Here is a 20311-nt window from a genome sequence, read left to right on the forward strand (position 1 = left end):
ATCTGGTCGAGACTGACTCGGACACGGCTGGCTTGGGGGCCGGTCGACCGGGACAGGGGCCGGGCGGGCTGGTCGGAACCGTACCAGGCACTGGGCTGGAACCGGATGGGGGGTCCAGGGTCCCTGGATCGTGCCCGGCTGGCACCGGTCGAGGAGCCGGCGGGCGCCGGGCTAATCCGGCCTAGGAGCCGGTTTGGCCGGGCGTGGGGCCGGCCCGGCCGGTGTGGCGGCCGGTCGCGCCGAGCGTAGCGCCGGCCTGGACTTCATCTTCCTCCTTCATGCATGCCTCCCTCTCCTCCCTCGCGCGTCCATGAGGTGTCTTCATGTCCAGCACCATGTCCAGCTGTTCTCCTCCTCCTCGTGCGATGCGTCCTTTATCCTCGTACCTGATCAAACACAAGTCAAAGGATTTAGGTAGTATAAAATTATCATCAATCAAAGTATCGTTTAAGAACAAGTTCACCTGTTGGTTTAGTAGCTTCGCACGAGCTCTTGTCATAGGTCCAATTCTGACTTCATTGGACTTGAGCTTCACAGCAACATCTTCTTCATCTTGCAATGACGGAGGTAGTGGTTTGGTAGGGATGTCCTCATCATCTCCCCCCTTCAAAAGGCGTCAACCTCGACGCTCCAAGGTCTTCTCCGTCATATGGTGTCAAATCATCCAAAATGAAAGAATTACTGACACCAAACTCATCAGTTGGAAGATCTATAGGATATGCATTGTCATTGATCTTGGCAAGCACTTTGTAAGGACCAGCACCACGAGGAAGCAACTTGGATTTCCGTAGGTTCGGGAACCTGTCCTTGCGAAAATGAACCCAGACCATATCACCAGGCTTGAATAACATCTCCTTGCGCTTCTTGTTCACCCTTGCAGCATTGTTTTTGCCTTTCTTCTCAATCAACTCTTTAGTCTTCTCATGTATCTTCCGTACAAAATCTGCCCTCTTTGATGCCTCCATATTGACTCTCTCATGTATGGGTAGAGGCAACAAGTCAAGTGGAGTAATGGGTTTGAAACCATACACCACCTCAAATGGACACAACTCTATGGTAGAATGTACCGCCATGTTGTAAGCAAACTCCACATGTGGCAAACAATCTTCCCACTCCTTCAAGTTTTTCTTGATCATGAATCTCAACAATTGTGATAATGTTCTATTCACCACCTCAATTTGACCATCAGTTTGGGGATGACAAGTAGTGCTGAAAAGTAGCTTCGTCCCAAGCTTTCCCCAAAGTGTCTTCCATAAGTAGCTCATGAACTTGATGTAATGATCAGAAACAATAGTCTTCGGGACTCCATGTAGACGTACAATCTCCCTGAAAAACAGGTTAGCAATATGCGACGCATCATCGCTCTTGTGGCAGGCAATAAAGTGTGACATCTTAGAAAATCTATCCACTACCACAAATATAGAATCATGGCCTCTTTTAGTACGCGGAAAACCCAACATAAAATCCATACTAATATCTTCCCATGGTGTAGTAGGTGCCGGTAAAGGTGTATACAAACCGTGAGGCTTCATCTTGAACTTGCACTTGTTGCAAGTAATGCATCTCTTTACATACATGTCCACATCCTGCCTCATCTTTGGCTAATAGAAGTGATCAGCGAGCATGAGTAGCGTCTTCTCACGCCCAAAGTGACCCATCAAACCTCCAGCATGTGATTCCTGCAATAAGAGCAAATGCATTGACGATTCTGGAACACATAGATTGTTAGCTCGAAACAAGAACCCATCATGTATGTGATATTTTTCCCATGCTTCACCAATAGCACACAAGGGATATGGCTCAGAAAAATCATGATCAATGGCATACAAATCACATAGTACTTCTAATCCAGGAATTTTAACATAAAGTAGAGTTAATAACATGTTCTTCCTAGATAAAGCATCAACAACAATATTATCTTTTCCATTCTTATGCTTAATAATGTATGGAAAAGACTCAATGAACTCAACCCACTTAGCAAGACTCCTATGCAAGTTAGATTGAGCTTTCAGATATTTCAAAGCTTCATGATCAGAATGTATGATAAATTCTTCTGGCCACAAATAATATTGCCAAACCTCAAGAAACTTTAATTAAAGCATACAATTCTTTATCATATATAGGATAATTCAACTTAGCACCAGAAAGTTTCTCCGAAGAATATGCAATTGGGCGACCCTCTTGCATCAACACACCACCAATTTCAATACCACTAGCATCACATTCAATCTAAAATTTCTTATTGAAATCAGGAAGTGCAAGCAATGGTGCAGGAGTTAACATATGTTTCAGCTAATCAAATGCATGATATTGGGTTGCGCCCCACTCAAATACAACACCCTTTTTAGTCAATTCATTCAAAGGTGCAGCAATAGTACTAAAATTGGGCACAAATATCCAGTTTGTGCCGCGTTTCTCGTTCCGGCAGGCATCTTTCTCCGATACTTTCTCCCAAAGGATTCCGGTTGTATCCGGTTCTTTCCAACCCGGAATCAGCTTCATCATACCGGTTGGGCGCAGCAGCGGCAACTCTTTGGTATCTCTGTGGTGGTGCCTCTTGCGCGGCATATCCCGCTCTTGCTGGGCGGTAGTTTTGCCCGGATTCACCATTTCCGGCATAGGCGTTTCCGGCGTAACCGTTTCCGGCATAGCCGTGGCCTGCCCCTTGGCTTTTTCGGCCGGCATCATGTTGCCTGGCTTTTTGTTTCCCAGCCCAAACCGGATCGTACACAGTCATTTGCTGTGCATTCACATCTTTTTCTCTTCTTCTGTCTGGATGGGGGGACGAGGCCTGCCCATGCGATTTGCTTCTGGCATTTCTTGCCGAACAGGCTGTTTGGGATGCCGCGGCCGCTTTGTTTTTCCGGGCCATCTCAACATTTTGTGCCTCGATTGTATCAAGTAACTCTTTTACTCGAGCTTGCTGTTTTACCAGAGCATCACCTGACAGCGAATCACATGCTTCTACAGCAGCTCTAGCAGCTTTCAAAGTTTTATCCGGACTGCTATATTTAGGTTTCTCTACCGGTCCCAAAGATGCCGATGCGGTTTTACCGGAAAGAACTTCCCGGTGCAGATCCTAGTCTAAGTTACGACCTCTAAGCCGGTTGCCTGCTACTCTAGCAGGGTTCGCGCTTACTGAAGCAAAGCCATGCGCTGCGTTATACTCACGGAGGGTTAGGTTGAGCTCCTGCTGAGCTCGGATGACATCCGATGCATCGGTGAGCAGCGTCTGTCGCTGCACCTCCAACTCAGCTTGAGTGGCTGCGATATCGGCATTGTGCGCAATGGGCGTGGCCAACATGCTCATGGTTGCCTGCAATGGGGTTGCCGCCGGTGGCACGTTGGAGGTGCCAGTGGTGATCTCGCCACGCTCGGTTGGGGGCTTTGCCGTGTGCCCGGACTTGGCAGGCCCTGCGCCTTCTTCTACCGCTCCTTTGCCAGCACCTCCTGCGCCGGCCATCATCACCTCGATGTTGCAGGCGGCACGGTCGGCATGCGTCCTGCTGGCAGCTGCAGATCTTGGCGGATCCAGCACCACTAGCACTAGCAACGGGTACCGGGGCTCCGACACGGTGCCGAGGTAGATGCTATGCGAGCCGAACTCAATGATGCGGCCGTTCTTGGGGAAGCGGCCGCTGTTGGCAAAGCATCCGGCGTTGCCGTTGATAAAGTCCAGCGAGCCGAGGCGCTGGACGAGGCCAGATACCACACGCTCGCCGAAGATGGTGAGGAGACCCGCCGGGATATGAACTCCAGCAAGCGCAGCTGCTGGGCCTAGGCCGGGTGGGCACCAACTGTCATCGTGGTGTAACAACAAATGCCATAGGATGGCTTAAGTTGGGGCCAGATGTACGCTTGAGGATCCGGGTGAGGGAAAGCTTTAGAGGAAAAGGGAGGTAGAACTTAGAGCTGTATTGAACTCAGGAACTTAGCCAAACGGCCAGAGGTTGAAGACGTACGGACTACAAGGTGAAATCCTACAACCCAGGGATCTATCTCTCTGTTCGAACTGTCCCGCACAAGGGTGCCCCTCCTCTCCTTATATAGTGGAGACGAGGCTTACAGGGGAAGAAACCCCTAGGGGTATCTTTGGTGACCTAAGCTACTTAATAAAGCTTCTTTGGCTCCAGGGATGACGCTCCTGTCTTTAATCAGAGGGCTGATGACCTCGTTCGGCTTCTTTTACGTCATCCTCTGCTTTGGTGTCAGGGCTTCGATTAAAGCTGAAGTGCTTCGCTCATCTTGTCCTTCAGTCCTGGAGGGAATATTTGACCGGGGTGCCGGCATGCTACAGTTGAGCCTATGCCGGATCTCCGGTATCTTTATCTGTGAGCTCCGGCTTCTTTGCCATCACACCTCAATCTCTTCTACTTCCCGCACTTCGGCATACCCCTCCTGGTATACCGGATTGTACCAACTTTGGATTATTAAACTTAACTCTCAGGATCCGGATTAATCTCTAATCCGGTATACAAATGGTTAATCATGGCATATTTGCCATAGTCTTGACCTATCGGGGGTCATCCCCCTGATACGTCTCCAACGTATCTATAATTTCTGATGTTCCATGCTAGTTTTATGACAATACCTACATGTTTTGTTCACATTTATATCATTTTGATGCATTTTACAGAACTAACCTATTAACCAGATGCCGAAGCGCCAATTCCTGTTTTCTGCTGTTTTTGGTTTCAGAAATCCTACAAAGGAAATATTCTCGGAATTGGACGAAATCAACGCCCACGATCTTATATTTCACGGAAGGTTCCAGAGCACCGAAGAGGGGCCAGAGGGGAGCCAAGGGGGCCCCACCCCACATGGCGGCGCGGCCAAGGCGGGTGCGCCCCCCGTATGGTCTGGGTCCCCCAGGACCCCTCCGAGGCTGCCCTTCCGCCTATAAAGCCTCTCCGTCGCGAAAACCCTAAAGAGATAAGCCACGATACGAGAAAATTTACGCAGCCGCCGCCATCGCGAAGCCAAGTTCGGGGGACAGAAGTCTCTGTTCCGGCACGCCGCTGGGACGGGGAATTGCCCCCGGAAGCCATCTCCATCGAATCCATCGCCATCTTCATCGCCATCACTGTCTCCCATGATGAGGAGGGAGTAGTTCTCCCTCGAGGCTGAGGGCTCTACCGGTAGCTATGTGGTTCATCTCTCTCTCCCATGGTGTGATCTTTATGTGATCATGAGCTTTGTATCACTATTAATCTATGTGCTACTCTAGTGATGTTATTAAAGTAGTCTATTCCTCCTCCATGATGTAATGTTGACAAGTGTGTGCATCATGTAGTACTTGGCGTAGGTTATGATTGTAATCTCTTGTAGATTATGAAGTTAACTATTACTATGCACTCTAGAGGTTACTTTAATATGAACTCCGAAATTACTCTCCACGGTGTGACGGTGACAGTGTGCGCATCATGTGTGATTCCTTTATGAAGTTGTGGAGCTTGTTTACTCCAGCTTGAGGGTGCTCTTGTAGCCCTACACAATGAATGGTGTTTTTTATCCAACAAGAGAGTGTGAGAAAGTAGCACAAGTGAAGAGAAGTTATTTATTTATGTGATCATTGTTGAGAGTGTCCACTAGTGAAAGTATGATCCCTAGGCCTTGTTTCTAAGCATTGAAACACCATTTCCAACAAGTTCTTTTACATGTTTGCTTGCTGCCATCTTTATTTCAGATTGCAATTACTACTTACAATCATCCATATTACTTGTATTTCACTATCTCTTCGCCGAACTAGTGCACCTATACATCTGACAAGTGTATTAGGTGTGTTGGGGACACAAGAGACTTCTTGTATCGTAATTGCAGGGTTGCTTGAGAGGGATATCTTTGACCTCTACCTCCTGAGTTCGATAAACCTTGGGTGATTAACTTAAGGGAAACTTGTTGCTGTTCTACAAACTTCTGCTCTTGGAGGCCCAACATTGTCTACAGGAATAGAAGCGTGCGTAGACATCAAGCTATTTTCTGGCGCCGTTGCCGGGGAGGTAAGGTAAAAGGTATTCACATCCTCCGACTACTAAGCTATTTCCTAGCACTGTTGCCGGTGTGTGAGTGCTCGAAGCTATTTCCTTTAGATCCTGCAATTGCATCTTTTTGTTTCTTGTTTTCACTAGTTAGGCTTAATGGAAAACAACAAAAAAATTAGAGATCTTTATGAACTTTATATTGAATTAGGACATGATGTGTTTGAAGAGAGAATTAAAAAACCCATGGAACTTTGTTTGCAAAATAGTTGTAGCAATGTTATTAGCATGAACTCTTTGAACACTATTATTGCTAATGCTATGGAAGAATTTATGATGATTATAATGATAGTGGTATTTCGGTGCCACCTACTATGGAGGATAGAGTTTATTATGATTATACCATGCCTGCAATTTATGATGATTACAATGATGGTTGTGATAGTTTTACTCCCACTATTACTAATAAAATTGATTATGCTTATGTGGAGAGTAATGATACTTTTATGCATGTGAATAAGAATGCTTTATGCGATAGTTATATTGTTGAGTTTGTTCATGATGCCACTGAAAGTTATTATGAGAAAGGGAAACATGGTTATATGCATCTTAATAATATTAAGTTTCCCCTCTTTATGTTGAGAATCTTGAAATTGCGCTTGTGTTGCCTTTCTATGCTTATTGCATTATGCTTACATGACTTGTTTATTTACAAGATTCCTATGCATAGGAAGCGGGTTAGGCTTAAATTTGTTTCATACTTGCTTTTTGATGCTCTCTTTTGCTTCAACTCTTATTTCTTGCGAGTGCATCATTAAAATTACTGAGCCCATCTTAATGGCTATAAAGAAAGCACTTCTTGGGAGATAACCCATGTTTTTATTTTGCTACTGTTTTGTTGCGTCTTGGAAGTTGTTACTACTGTAGCAACTTCTCCTTATCTTTATTTTATTGCATTATTGTGCCAAGTAAAGTCTTTGATAGTAAGGTTGATACTAGAATTGGATTACTACGCAGAAATAGATTTCTTGCTGTCACGAAATTTAGTAGCCCCGTCTGTAGGTAACTCAGAAAAATCTACCAATTTACGTGAGAGAGATTGTGCTAAGAGATCATCTCTTAACTAAGAAGACAAAGTTTTTTTCATCTTTCTCTTTTCTCCACCTCAGCATTTATCCTACGTGGCACTACTAAGATATCACCATTGCACATGACCTTACGGTCTTGTTAGTACTTGTTTCTGGTGGCTTTGGTTTAATCTGGTTATTCATTAGTTTGGGTTAATTTGAGGGCATAAAAGGTTGTTATTTTGTGATTATGTACCATTATATTTGTCCTGAACATGTTTTAACATCAACAAAATTCACTTTAGTAAAAGTAAACGAGGTATATTGACAATCTTTAAAACCATAATCCCAATAGAATTCACATAATTACTAATTTAACATCAACGACCTTACATCTGAGCATGATATAGACATCGATCAGACTATCAAACCAAATAAATGAAAAAATAAAATTAGAACTCAATAATAAACGATCAAGCACGAACTATGTGCAGAACCACAACGATCAGTTCTTGGCTTTCTTCTTGGGAGGCTAGTCGGTTCCATCGCCCTCACTGGCCTTCTTCTTGGCAGGCTTGTCGTCGTGATGAACGACATTGGTCTTTTCTTTGGCTACTGATGACCCACAAGTATAGGGGATCGCAACAGTCTTCGAGGGAAGTAAAACCCAATTTATTGATTCGACACAAGGGGAGCCAAAGAATATTTGTAAGCCTTAACAGTGGAGTTGTCAATTCAGCTGCACCTGGAAACAGACTTGCTCGCAAGAGTTTATCAAGTAGCAACAGTTTTATAGCGAGTAGCAGTAGTGAAATATAAGCAGCAGTGTAACAAAGACAGTAGTAATGATTATAGTAAACAGCAGGATTAAAATACTGTAGGCACAGGGATGGATGAACGGGCGCTGCATGGATAAGAGAACTCATGTAACAATCAAGGCAGGACATTTGCAGATAATAATAAAACAGTATCCAAGTACTAAATAACCATAGGCATGTGTTCCGTATATAGTCGTACGTGCTCGCAATGAGAAACTTGCACAACATCTATTGTCCTACCAGCCGGTGGCAGCCGGGCCTCTAGGGAATCTACTGGTAATTAAGGTACTCCTTTTAATAGAGCACAGGAGCAAAGCATTAACACTCCGTGAACACATGTGATCCTCATATCACAGCCTTCCCCTCCGGTTGTCCCAATTTCTATCACTTTGGGGCCTCGGGTTCCAGACAGCAATATATGTATACAACTTGCAGGTAAGATCATAAAACAATGAATATCATCATGAATCAATAACATGTTCAGATATGAAATCATGGCACTCGGGCCCTAGTGACAAGCATTAAGCATAACAAGTTGCAACAATATCATAAAAGTACCAACTACGGATACTAGGCACTATGCCCTAACAATCTTATGCTATTACATGAACAATCTCATCCAATCCCTACCATCCCCTTCAGCCTACAGCGGAGATTTACTCACACATGGATGGTCTATGGAGAGGCGTCGGTGGTGATGATGGCGATGATCTCCTCCAATTCCCCGTCCTAGCAGGGTGCCAGAACGGAGTTTCTGATCCCGAGATTGAGTTTCGCGATGGCGGCGGAGTTCTGGATGTCTTCCGACAGATTGGTCGAACCCCCGTGCGAAGTCAAAGTCTTTAAGTAGTCCAGAGGGGAGCGTCGGGGGCTGGCCGAGGCGGCGCCACCATAGGGCGGTGCGGCCCAGGGGCCCACCGCGCCGCCAGGTGGTGTGGGCGCCTCGTGGCCCCCCTCTGTCTCGCCTTCTGGCTCCGTAGGTCTTCTGTGAAAATAGGCCCATTGCAATTATTTCCGGGGATTTTCCTGAAAGTTGAGTTTCTGCACAAAAATAAGACACCAGGGCAATTCTGCTGAAAACAGCGTTAGTCCGTATTAGTTGTATCCAAAATACACAAATTAGAGGCAAAACAATAGCAAAAGTGTTCGGGAAAGTAGATACGTTTTGGACGTATCAGCTACTTATTCTTCAAAAACATGACGAGCGCCATGTGTCTAGCCGTATAATTGGCACTCCCCTTATAGGACTTGTGAGAGTCATCTACATGTGCCAGAACACTGTTGAAAGCCGAACTCACCACTTTGTCACATAACGGGGAAGATACCTCATAGTTCTACGCACTCTCTGGTTGACATCCTCCATTTCCTTTAGGGTCTTCTAGGTGTGCGCTTCCATCTCAACTTCATCACTGTCGACAGAATCGTCAGAGTAATACTCTATGACCGCCATTAGAATGCAAGGGAAGAACACTTTGTGTGCTGACAGTTGTGTGGAACGTCTTGGTAGAGTGATATATCCGAATGGGAGAGCGTAGGGTAGTTTTTACGAGTGGGAAGATTTTTGTACCACAAGCCGCTGCCAATCAATTAGTGTGAACATACTACTCTTTGATTTAAGTTAACACGCAAAGGTTTCCGATGAGTTTATGTGGCAGTTTCCAAAGCACTAAACTCACCAAGAGATATGAGCGGAGACACCACGCAGGTTAAATATGGACATTTCTGAAGTTTAATTCTGCTAACGAACAAAAGGACGTCGGAGAAAACAAGCGTGAGGGGTACACACATACCCGTGACGAAAGATTCTAACAGGCCCTAATAGGCAATAGTTAGCAACGAGGACCCGACAAAGATAGACAACGAACACGTTACCTCAAAGGAAAACCTATCAGCGATGGGTGTCGTATGTACTGACGAGCCTCTTCTCTGACAGGAGACACCATTGATGCCGCCCATCAGTGACGAACACTAGGCTAACCACCAAGCGTCAAAAATTCATCTCAAACAGAATTTTTATGGCCTGTCAAAGATAGCCCCATCAGAAATAGTTGGTTTTGTACTAGTGTGTGTGTTTGTGAGAAATTATACCACTAGTGATTGATTCTAAGGCCATTTTCATGACAAAGCAAAGGATCTATATAATGTAGTATGATCATAATAACAAAAACACAAAATTACATGTAGTATGAGAGAAATTATTCAGAATTCCATCTCAAGTAAGTGATATACTCTAGTTTGAGCCATGCAGAATAATAATAAAATAGGACAAACAATATCGAAAATTGAAAATTTATCTTGCTTGCAAAGTAATGTAACCAAGTACGACCAACTCATGCAAGGTAAATACCCCATTCATCCATAAAAAATGTCTGAACTTTGGATAAATTTTAATGTATGTAGATACTAAAATAGGTCTGGATACATCTAAATTTTGAGAAAATTGAGAAATCCTTTTATAGACGGAGGGAGTACATAAATTAAGTAAATGGAGAAATCTTTCTGCACAAATCTTTTTAGCATAATCTAGGCTCCTTGTTAGAAAGAAAAAACACATACACTTGAACAACCATGCTCTGTTTCAGAATGCCTACAAAATCACATGTTGTATGTTATTATATAATTGGCATGTAGAAAATAAAAAGGCACAACATACCAATTGAAACCAAAAATATGACGAATCAAATAGGAGCAACAAAGAACTCCAAAGTGATGAATTCGACAATCAGAAAATGTTGTAGGTCAAGCTAATAGAAGCAATTGTACTTAGCTACTGACAGGAAGGTAAGAAGTACACATCAACCAATAAAAATTATGAGATAGAAGGCATGATAAGAAGTATGGATTCACGTATGATACATCTCTTGGATAGAGTTTTGAACTAATCCATATGGAACATACTAATGCAACATACTATCTTTTTTCTTCTTATAAATGGCTTCGTTGGTTGGTCTGACCGAGTTCCATAACGAATTAGGAAAGTAGAAGATTACAAGATGATTTTTTTACTTCAATTAATAAGAAACACCCGTGAAGATCAAAACTGAGGTGGCTAAGAAGGCGGGTCTCAGCTGCAACCTCCTTCAGCGAGTGGCGGGCATAAGGCGGATCTTCACCATGTCTCATAACTACGGCTGCTAGGTCTGCTTCGTGGGGAGGTGTGCTGCACGTACGTGGGAATTTTAGGATCTAAATAGAGGAGGTGATCAGCGAGATTGTTTACCCGTGCATCAGTAATTTTAATTGAGCAATGGGAAAGTGCCTAAATTTCGTGAGGATGGGGTGGGAGAACCAACAATTGTGGACCATGTGGTGCATGCATATGGACAGTGCGGATTTAATTTTCCACACAACTTTGTGCCTTTATAAGTAATAGAGATAGAGATAAATTTATAGCAATTGGAAAGTGCCTAAATTTTGGTGAGGATGGGGTGGGGAGAACAAACAACTGTGGACCATGTGATGCAGGCATATGGACGGTGGCGATTTAATTTTCCCACGCAACTTCGTGCCTTTATAAATATAAGTAGAGATATAGATAGAGATAGAGATAGAGATATAGATAGAGATAGAGATAGAAATAGCGATATAATAATATATCTAGAGAAATTACTAGCTCATAAAGGACCGCCTGCAAATTATTATATCTCTAGATATATTATTATATCTAGAGATATAATAATATATGCACCCACCAAATCAGCACGTCATCCCGTAAATATATTCCAGTAGCAACTTTGCGTACGTCTAGGATTATTTCTACTTTTATATAAACAGACAAACACCTTTTTTTAAGGAAAAAAATCCTACTTTTCCCATATAGGCCGCTAGATATATAATTGATTAGCTGTCATCCGTCTATCAATGGGTTGCGCTCTACTTTCTATTTAACTTTAAGGGCCAGTTTCAGAAGCAAGGTTTTTCTAGGAACATTTCCCGATCAACTGCTCACACTGCTCATGGTCACGGCTTATGACACACGCTTGCACGTATAATTTTGTCCATGGTCCTGCTCGTGCATGGACATGAGCCCTTTTGCTAGCGCTGGTACTGGAAATGCTATACTTGCAAAGCGAAAAAGGAATAAAAGATAAATAAGAAAACAAAAGGTGTTTCTCATGCATTAGAAGGCATCTAATTAACCCCAAAACAAACCACATGGCACACGAGGTGAGCAACGAAAACAAGCCATCTAAGCTAACCCAAAACAAGGATGAAGTTAATGAACAAAAACGTACGACTCTAGCTACTTTCTGATGCAGCGTTGCCTGTAGCGCATACATACACACTTACATAGCCTCCACACCAAGATCTGCAGATATTGTTGCTTGTACGTATAAGTTTACATCTATATATCCATCAACAAACGAACAAAATTGTGAAGTTGCAAACAAATACATAGTTATACTTTTCGATGTGCCTTACGTTTTAAACATAATTTCTCCCAGAAAAGGTAGTCAGCTGATACAATAATAAAATAATGTAAATTTAGTGTGATGGTTTGAAGAAATTATATTGTCCTAGATAGTTCTTTCCTACATTTATGCGTCTTACATTTTAAACATAATGCGTGAAAAATTAGCGTGTCATGATTGGCAACCTACTTGTATCTTACACGCCCAAATCCGGGTTGATAAGCGTGGGACATACGAATTGTTGGTAGCCCGCTGACACGCTAAGATTCCTTGTAACCATCGAATCCCCAAAAAGTATTGTAGGAACATCCCACACCCTAGCTTATTATAAAATTGATCACGATATTGTCGTATTCGTCGTGACCTCAGCCCTAAAAGCAATCACTCAAATGTGATGTTGCAAAGAAAAGGGGATCCGACAACATTGTTGGAGTGTGAAACCCAATCTAACCAATATAGCTAGGTGTCTCATGCTTTCACCATTTTGCAAAGCTAGTGCAATATAGAGACTACATCATGCATTTCTCACATGTAACAAAAACTACATTCTTGGTTGGTAAGGCAAGAGGTTAACCCCTCGTTGCCAGTGCCTTATATTTGGCATCGATACATATGATTTGACCCGGTACATGAACAAATAGAGAAACTTTCAGAAAAATAATGGCACAATAAAACTATATATTCTCACACTCACTTATCGATTACCAAATCATTTTTGGCTAGTGGTTCTGTGATCAATATATAGCTGCAGAGAGATGTTGGTGTCATTGATAATGATGCGGGGTAGGGTAGGGGATGGGGGAGAAGGTGGTGAAAGAGACACGAATATGGTAAAGGAGGACAAGGGGCATAACGGGTCGAGGGAGGTGGTTTACTAAGGGTCGATGGAAGTGCCGGAGATTCTTTCTAAGGTGGTGTAAGTGACAAGATGGGTGAGGGCTATTGCAAAACCCGGAAAGAAGGGAATGAACCCTTTGTGGGGTCTAAGATCCGCCCACTACCCCTTCACGTCTAGAGAAATAGGAAGACATATACATGCCTCAATTGATTGTAATATATATTTTTAAGCGCAAAAGGTATTTATAAGAAAGTTTTTGTAGTATTTTTTAACCAACTGTACATGTTATTTTTTCCTATGGTTTTAAATAAGTTTGTGAAGTTGGAAAAATAAGGTAATTTCATGATCCTATATTTAGAGTTACCACTCCAACAAAAAAATATTAACCAGACCCAACTATCTATTTGTTTTCCTTTCATGGCTTCCATGTGTCACGTGAGATGAGCATTTCATCTAGGTGTTCTGGTTTCTTTTCGCAGGGCTCAACGCAAACATTGTCGCCCATGCATGTGCGAAGGAGGCTCTATCTTACCTGTTCTTGGTTCTAATTATGATGTAATAGATGGGATTCTTATTGGCCTAATGAATAAAATGGCCGTGGGTGGAGTTCTAGAAAACAGGGAGCTTATAACCATATAAATCTTATATATTTAAAGCAAGTATGATCTCCACCTACAGGTCCTAAATTACAGGTCACATACGTGCTTTTATATCAGGAGGCAAAAGCCCTTCTTACCATATTTGCTACAAAATCTGGCGGGCTAGTAGTGGCCAGGGGTGAAGCGCCTATGTGGATGGCGAACGCTACGGATCAGTCTAAGAAGTTCTAAGAAGTGAGCCTAACTCACTTGGTTAGGGAAGTATATGTATAAACCAGCCACCTAGATTCAAGTCCCCATGGACGCAAATTTAGGTTCTTATTATTTATAACAAAATCACTGTAGGGGTTTCCTCTATCGCATTCCTTTCACAAAAAAGCCTACGAAGTCCTTCTGAACCGTCGTATCAATTTAAGCGAGCGAATTACGCGTGTTCGATCGTGGTACAAACAGTTCGTATGTAATAAAAAAAATTAAGTATGTAACATTTGTCCCCAACATTTTTCCATTTAGTCGTGAAATAGTGGTACTGTCTAAAATAGGTGTCTTTGTTTTGCCTAGAAACAGATGTATCTAGAAACATTTTAGTTATAGATACGGATATATCCATAAAAAGGTAAGACGTCTATTTGTAGACGGAGAGAGTACATGTTCCTTTGCCTGAAACAAAGAAAATCCCGAATCTACCATTTTTCATGGATGTGTAACATTTTTGAAAATGCGACATTGGTGAACAACATTTCTCTGCAATCGGACGAACATATTGATGTACTGTATCCAACATTATTACAACAGGATAGCATATGTAACATCGGTGCAAATTATTTTGTACCATAATAATAGGTGTCTTTGTTTTGGCTAGATACAGATGTATGTTGAAACATTTTAGTTATAGATATGGATGTATCTAGAAAATGGTAAGACGTCTATTTTTAGATGGAGAGATTACATGTTCTTTTGCCTGAGACAAAAGAATCCCGAATGTATCATTTTTCATGGATGCCTAACATTTTGAAAATGTAACATTGGTAAACAACATTTCTCTGCAATCCGTCCAACATATTGATGTACTGTATCCAACATTATTACAATACGATAGCATATGTAACATCGGTGCAAATTATTTTGTACCATATCCATGAAGATACCTCCATACACAATCTGAGGTCGCCGGCAACAAATCCACCGGTGATGAAGGAGCAACCGCGGCCACGGCGGCCACGACGGCGGGTGGGGAAACAACTGCGGGGGGCGGTGGGTGGCCGATGTGCACGGTGATGGTCGGAGCAGGAGCTCGCAATGGCGGGGACACGAGCTCTTGCAGCATGAGCGCACGTCGGTGGCGTGAGCGCGTAGCCTCGTGGGGACACGGCGGACAGCCGAGGGCAGCAGCAGCGTGCGGCTGCCGAGACAGGAGTGTGCGGTGGCGGCGAACGACAAACAGCAGGAGAGCGAGGCAAGCACCGGGGCGACGGCCGGAAGCCAATAAGAAACGTGCGCGCGAGACATGCTGAAGGAATCGCGTGCACATGCCGAAGAAGAAGCTGGCTGTAGCTACAGCCGGCAGATTGGAAGACTTTTCCAATGTGGATTTAGGGTCTGCTGGCCCCAATGATTTTAGGTGGTTGCTTTGGTAAATTCTTGCTAATCAAATAGTGATTAGTGCTGAACTGATGTGAAATATGAAAATGACCCTAATGGAAACTTTTGCCGGCTTCACCCCCATAATGGCTCAAAGTCGAGTTAATTTTTTAACCAAAGTACAAAGGAAGGCTCATATCCGCCTCATTTCTTCCTTTTTTTGATAAAGGGAATATATTAATATCAGAAGATACTACACCTAGCCTCTGCAACAACGTAACACCCTAATGGCAGTACGGATGCACACAGTCAAAAAAGAGAAAAAAAACTAAGAAACAAAAGTCCCCCTATAGTAGCTCATGCCTAACAACATCAATACATCCACCACCAAGACATCACCTGAAATACAGACTCCAAAAGCGACGCCAGCAAGAAGAAAACAGTGCTCCAGCATCGTCGTTGCCCGACCAACGATCTTAGGTTTTCACCATGGAGATAGTCCCCGCTCTCAAAACAATGCCGCCAACAAGGTCATTGTTGCAAGCCACAACCAGTTAAGGCCAGACCTTGGGTTTTCACCCTGAAAGGTAGGACTCTGAACATCACCTGTGTTGTCGCCCCCACTTTCATACCACTGCCGTGAAGCCCAGAACACCAGGCAAGTCCCTCAACATCGCGGAGACTTGAACCTCCCTTAGCTAGTCCTCCCATCCGACCTTCATGATATTCTCTTCTTCTGGCTTTCACCATGGATCCAATGTCACTTGGTGTCAACACATGAAAGAGCTTCACGCCGCTCCCTCCAGAACCAAAATGTCGCTATAAAAGCATGGGTGCGCGCGACCGAACACCATGAGATCCAACGAACTCCAGGCAAAAGATGTGTTGTTCCATTCATCGGCGGAGCTTTCCGGAACTCAATACTCCAGCCAGATCAAGGCAGACTGGCCACCGGCAGGTCTTCATCTTTGCATGAGAGAAACCCAAGGACCGCCACCTAAAAAGCTAGACCAGTGGCCCCCACACCACCAGTCACTCCTGCCGGATCACCAGAGAAGAAAAAGGTGGAGCGGATCACGTGTAGACAGTGGCGGAGCCACGTTCTAGCTGTGTAGTCATTTGACTACACAGGTTTTTAGGTACATAGGATGAAATTATACAGGAAACTCTGAGAAAAATCGTATAAATAGATATATTTGACTACACAAGTATATACTGACTACACAAGTCTAATGTCCTGGCTCCGCCACTGACGCAGCAACCGCCGGGGGCGAAGGCCGCCACCGCTCCACACACTCCTCCATAGCTACCGACGAAGCGCATCAGGCCACGACCAAGCAGCCGTGCCACCCGACGTCCTCAACCTGTGGCTCAACGCCCCCATGATGCGCCACCGCGGAAGACCTCTCATCTCCATCGTCGTTTGATGGGAGGGGTGTCGCCACCGCCACCAGAGCCGGCAGCAGCGACGGCCTGAGGGACGGTGGAAGGAGCTCCGCTGGGGGCTGGAGGCTGGGGGCCTCTGCTGCCGCCTAGGAGGGGGCGGTAGGGGAGGTTAGGGTTTTGGGGGAGGGGACATGTGCGTACTATGGCCTCATTTCTTCCTGAGTCGATACCGAGTTTGGCTAAACATTGAGTCGATTTTGAGCGGCTCATGAGTCTTGTTCTTCTCTTACACCCCTGGATTGATGCAGTCGGGATGGCCGGTGAACTCTGTTGACAATGTTTATGTTTCAATTCATTTGATTGGTTTGCAAACAAAATATTTTTTATAGAAGAAAGATAGATTTTGAAAGATAGATATTATGATTAGTTCTTTATCTTTACTATCTACCGTCCTTCTATTTTTTTAGTTATTCACTGGAGCAATTATATATTGAAGTCAATCCGAGGCAAGTGTTCGGATCTATTATGACATAAAGATTGGGTGCCTAAGGGACGTTGTTTATCTTGAAAAACAAATATTTCCCGACGTAAGAAAAAAAATCTTTTTGAAATTTTAGAAACTAGTGTATTTTTTTTGAAGGTATAAGCTCCTATATACATCTACTTTCCTTGAGCATAATATAGGGTTTTTTATTGGATTCTAAATTCCAAGATAACTCATTAGAATTATTAATAAGACAGTCCTGATATATTAGCAATATTTAGATTGCCCCTATTTTGATCTTTTTTTCCAGTCCTTGGTACAATACAAATCTTGTTGCGAAGCACACTTCGCGATCATATGATACGGGCAAAGCAAAGAATGCGGTGGTACAAAGACGAAGCGGAGGAGACTTTCGACCAAACAAAACCTCTTGGTTTACTAGTTGGCAGCATGGATTGCTATTCGTTCGACTACCACCATTTCGTCTCGAATCTAAACTTAAATACATTTGGGGTATGGAGTGATCTCTTCGCTTGATGTATTTGAGTTTGAGGAAAGATGGTGTAAGCAGAAACCAAATTGGAAGTTGCAATTTTACGTTGCCACATCGCTGCATGGCACTCATGCAGATGTCGTGCTATTCTTGAGGTTCTCTGATAGGGTCTTGGGAAAAGAGATTTGCTAACTAACTTCGTGCTCAGTTAAGTCTTACACCACTTGATTTGCATCGTCATTTGTGGTAGTCATGAGTCGCAACATGGATTGCAACTGAACTTTGATAACATCGTCCGACTCAGAACGAAGTTAGTTCTCAGTCGACTGAGAGATAGTCACTCCCTTGAGAAAATAGTAATTAATATCAACTTCCCTAAAAATTATTCCCTTATGTGCCATCTAAAGCAACTTTCCTACTTCCCCTCCTTTTGCGAAAATGTATATTTCTAATTTTGTTCATAGTCAAATTCTTAAAACTCCAAGCAACTCTATAAAAAAATTAATATCACGTTTACAACATCAAATTAGTATCGCTTGATCCATTTTAAATGTACTTCATTCGTTCCATATAACTATTTTTACTAAATCAGAGACAACTAATATGAAATGAGGGAGTAGTTTCATATCATAACAAGTTTTGTTTTTTGAGAGAACGCTAATCAATCATGTTACAGAGTTCAAGCACATTTATTCGCAGACAGGGTACAAACTTATTCCTCCTGAGACATGGATAGTTGAATAGGAGTAACTCTCCTCTCAAACACGCCGCCTAACCCTCACTGGGAGCCCACCGCTGAGTGATGCGGTGAGCCCTGGCGCGAACTTTGGCGCGCATGCATTCTCTCCGACCACCTCCACGTCGAACGCTCTCACCACTGCCACGCTCACCGCCTTCATCTCGGTGATGGCGAGCTCCTTGCCCAGGCAAACGCGCAGGCCAGCTTGGAACACCGGGTACTTGTACAGGCTCACGGGGGCGAACGATCCACCGGGTCCGGTGAGCCATCGCTCCGGCCGGAAGGCCTCGCAGTCGGCGCCCCAGATGGAGGGCATGCGGCCCATGGCGTATGGGTGGTACATCACGCGCGACCCAGCCCCCACGTAGGTGCCGTCCGGGAGCACGTCGGCGGCGGCGCAGAACTTGGAGTCGAACTGGACTGGCGGGAACAGCCGCAGGTTCTCGTGGATCACCGCGTGGGTGTAGTGCAGGCCCTTCAGGTGCTCGTAGGTCACGGGTCTCCGGCTGCCCGCCTCCGCGCGCATGGCGGCCGCCACGGCCGGGTTCTTGGACAGGAACATGAAGAGCGTGGTGAGCCCCGAGGATATCGTGTCCCTCCCGGCCAGGAGGAAGCTGACCACGATGTCACGGAGAAACCTGTCATTACCCTCGTCTCTGGCCGAGGCCATGAACCGGGACAGGAGGTCGTTCCTCTTGCCGGCGACGCCCTGCTTCCGGCGCTCCTGGATCATCGCCGCCGCGAGCCCGTCGACGACTTTGATGGCCTTCTTCAGCTCTCTCTCCGTTCCAATGTTCAGCATCCGCTTCATCTTCCATAGCAGCGGAGACACCGCCAGGCCACGGATAGCGGAGAGTCGCGTGGCGGTGTCGAAGGCCACGGCAGCCTCGGACACGGGCATGCCCTGTTCGAGGCAGCCTGGGTCCAGCCCGAACGAGATCTTGCAGATGGTGTCGAACGCGAAGCGGCGGAACACGTCCTGCAAGTCGATCACCAGGCCGCCGTCGGCGGCGCCGGCCAGGACCGGCATGAGCCTGGTCTCCACCTCCTGCGCCACGATCTTGTACGCGTGGGAGCGCACGGCGACGCTGCCCAGCTCGAAGCTAGCCATCTTGCGCTGGTGGCTCCACGCGTCGCCGTCGACGTTGAAGATGCCGCCGCCCAGGAGGTCGCCGAGGATCGCGGCGAAGGGCTTGCCCTTGGGGAAGTTGTCGAAGCCGACCTTAAGCATGTGCTCGACGTTGTCAGGGTTGGCGGTGACGGTGCAGCCGAGGACGTGGACGTCGATGGTTTGCGTCGGCGACTCGCGGAGGAGGTGCGCGTACCAGTCGCACAGGTTGGTGTACTCCCGTGCCCACGACCCAGTCATGTACGCCCGGCAGATAGGGCAGCGGCACCATGGCCACCACCGGATGATCTGGAGCACCACGGCTAGGGCCACCACGCACAAGGAGAGGACCAAGTACACGGCGCCGGTACACCGTGCTCCCCATGACAGATCCATGGCTTCCATCTGCATCTTTTGCTTGTCTGGCCACGAAATGGAATGTAATACTCCACAAGAGGGGAAACTAGTTAAGATGTGAGCTTTAATTCCCGAGAGGCATGCCTATATAGAACGTGCGGAACATCCATGGGGAGCCCGTGGTTTCAACAACATTTGTCTAGTACTACAGATATAGGAGTAGCACGTTAAGATGGAGTACTCCTTTTTTTATAAATTAATGCAAGTAATTACACTGCAGATGAGTACTAGCACACTGTATTTTGTACTCCTACAGATATAGGAGTAGAATTTATTGCTGCTACGAGTTGCATTTACTTCTATCCAAAATTGTATATTGCATCATACTAGCTAGTATTAACCTAAATGTGGAAGGAAAAAACATTTTCAATAACACTAAGATAATGGGGAC

At 44.8% G+C, this 20311-nt stretch overlaps 1 protein-coding gene across 1 annotated transcript; it reads right to left on the minus strand.

The window, feature by feature from the left end:
• Positions 1–18414: 18414 nt before the first annotated feature.
• Positions 18415–19908, minus strand: LOC124658381 (cytochrome P450 94C1-like). Its single transcript, XM_047196726.1, has one exon. The coding sequence runs from the start codon at positions 19906–19908 to the stop codon at positions 18415–18417; it is 1494 nt and encodes a 497-aa protein (XP_047052682.1).
• Between the last annotated feature and the right edge of the window lie 403 nt (positions 19909–20311).

The sequence above is a fragment of the Lolium rigidum genome, chromosome 5 (genome assembly GCF_022539505.1).
Source record: "Lolium rigidum isolate FL_2022 chromosome 5, APGP_CSIRO_Lrig_0.1, whole genome shotgun sequence".
Taxonomy (NCBI): domain Eukaryota; kingdom Viridiplantae; phylum Streptophyta; class Magnoliopsida; order Poales; family Poaceae; genus Lolium; species Lolium rigidum.

What these genes read in the sequence shown, in the direction of transcription:
- LOC124658381 (XM_047196726.1), bottom strand. Translation starts at nt 19,908, where the DNA reads ATGGAAGCCATGGATCTGTCATGGGGAGCACGGTGTACCGGCGCCGTG.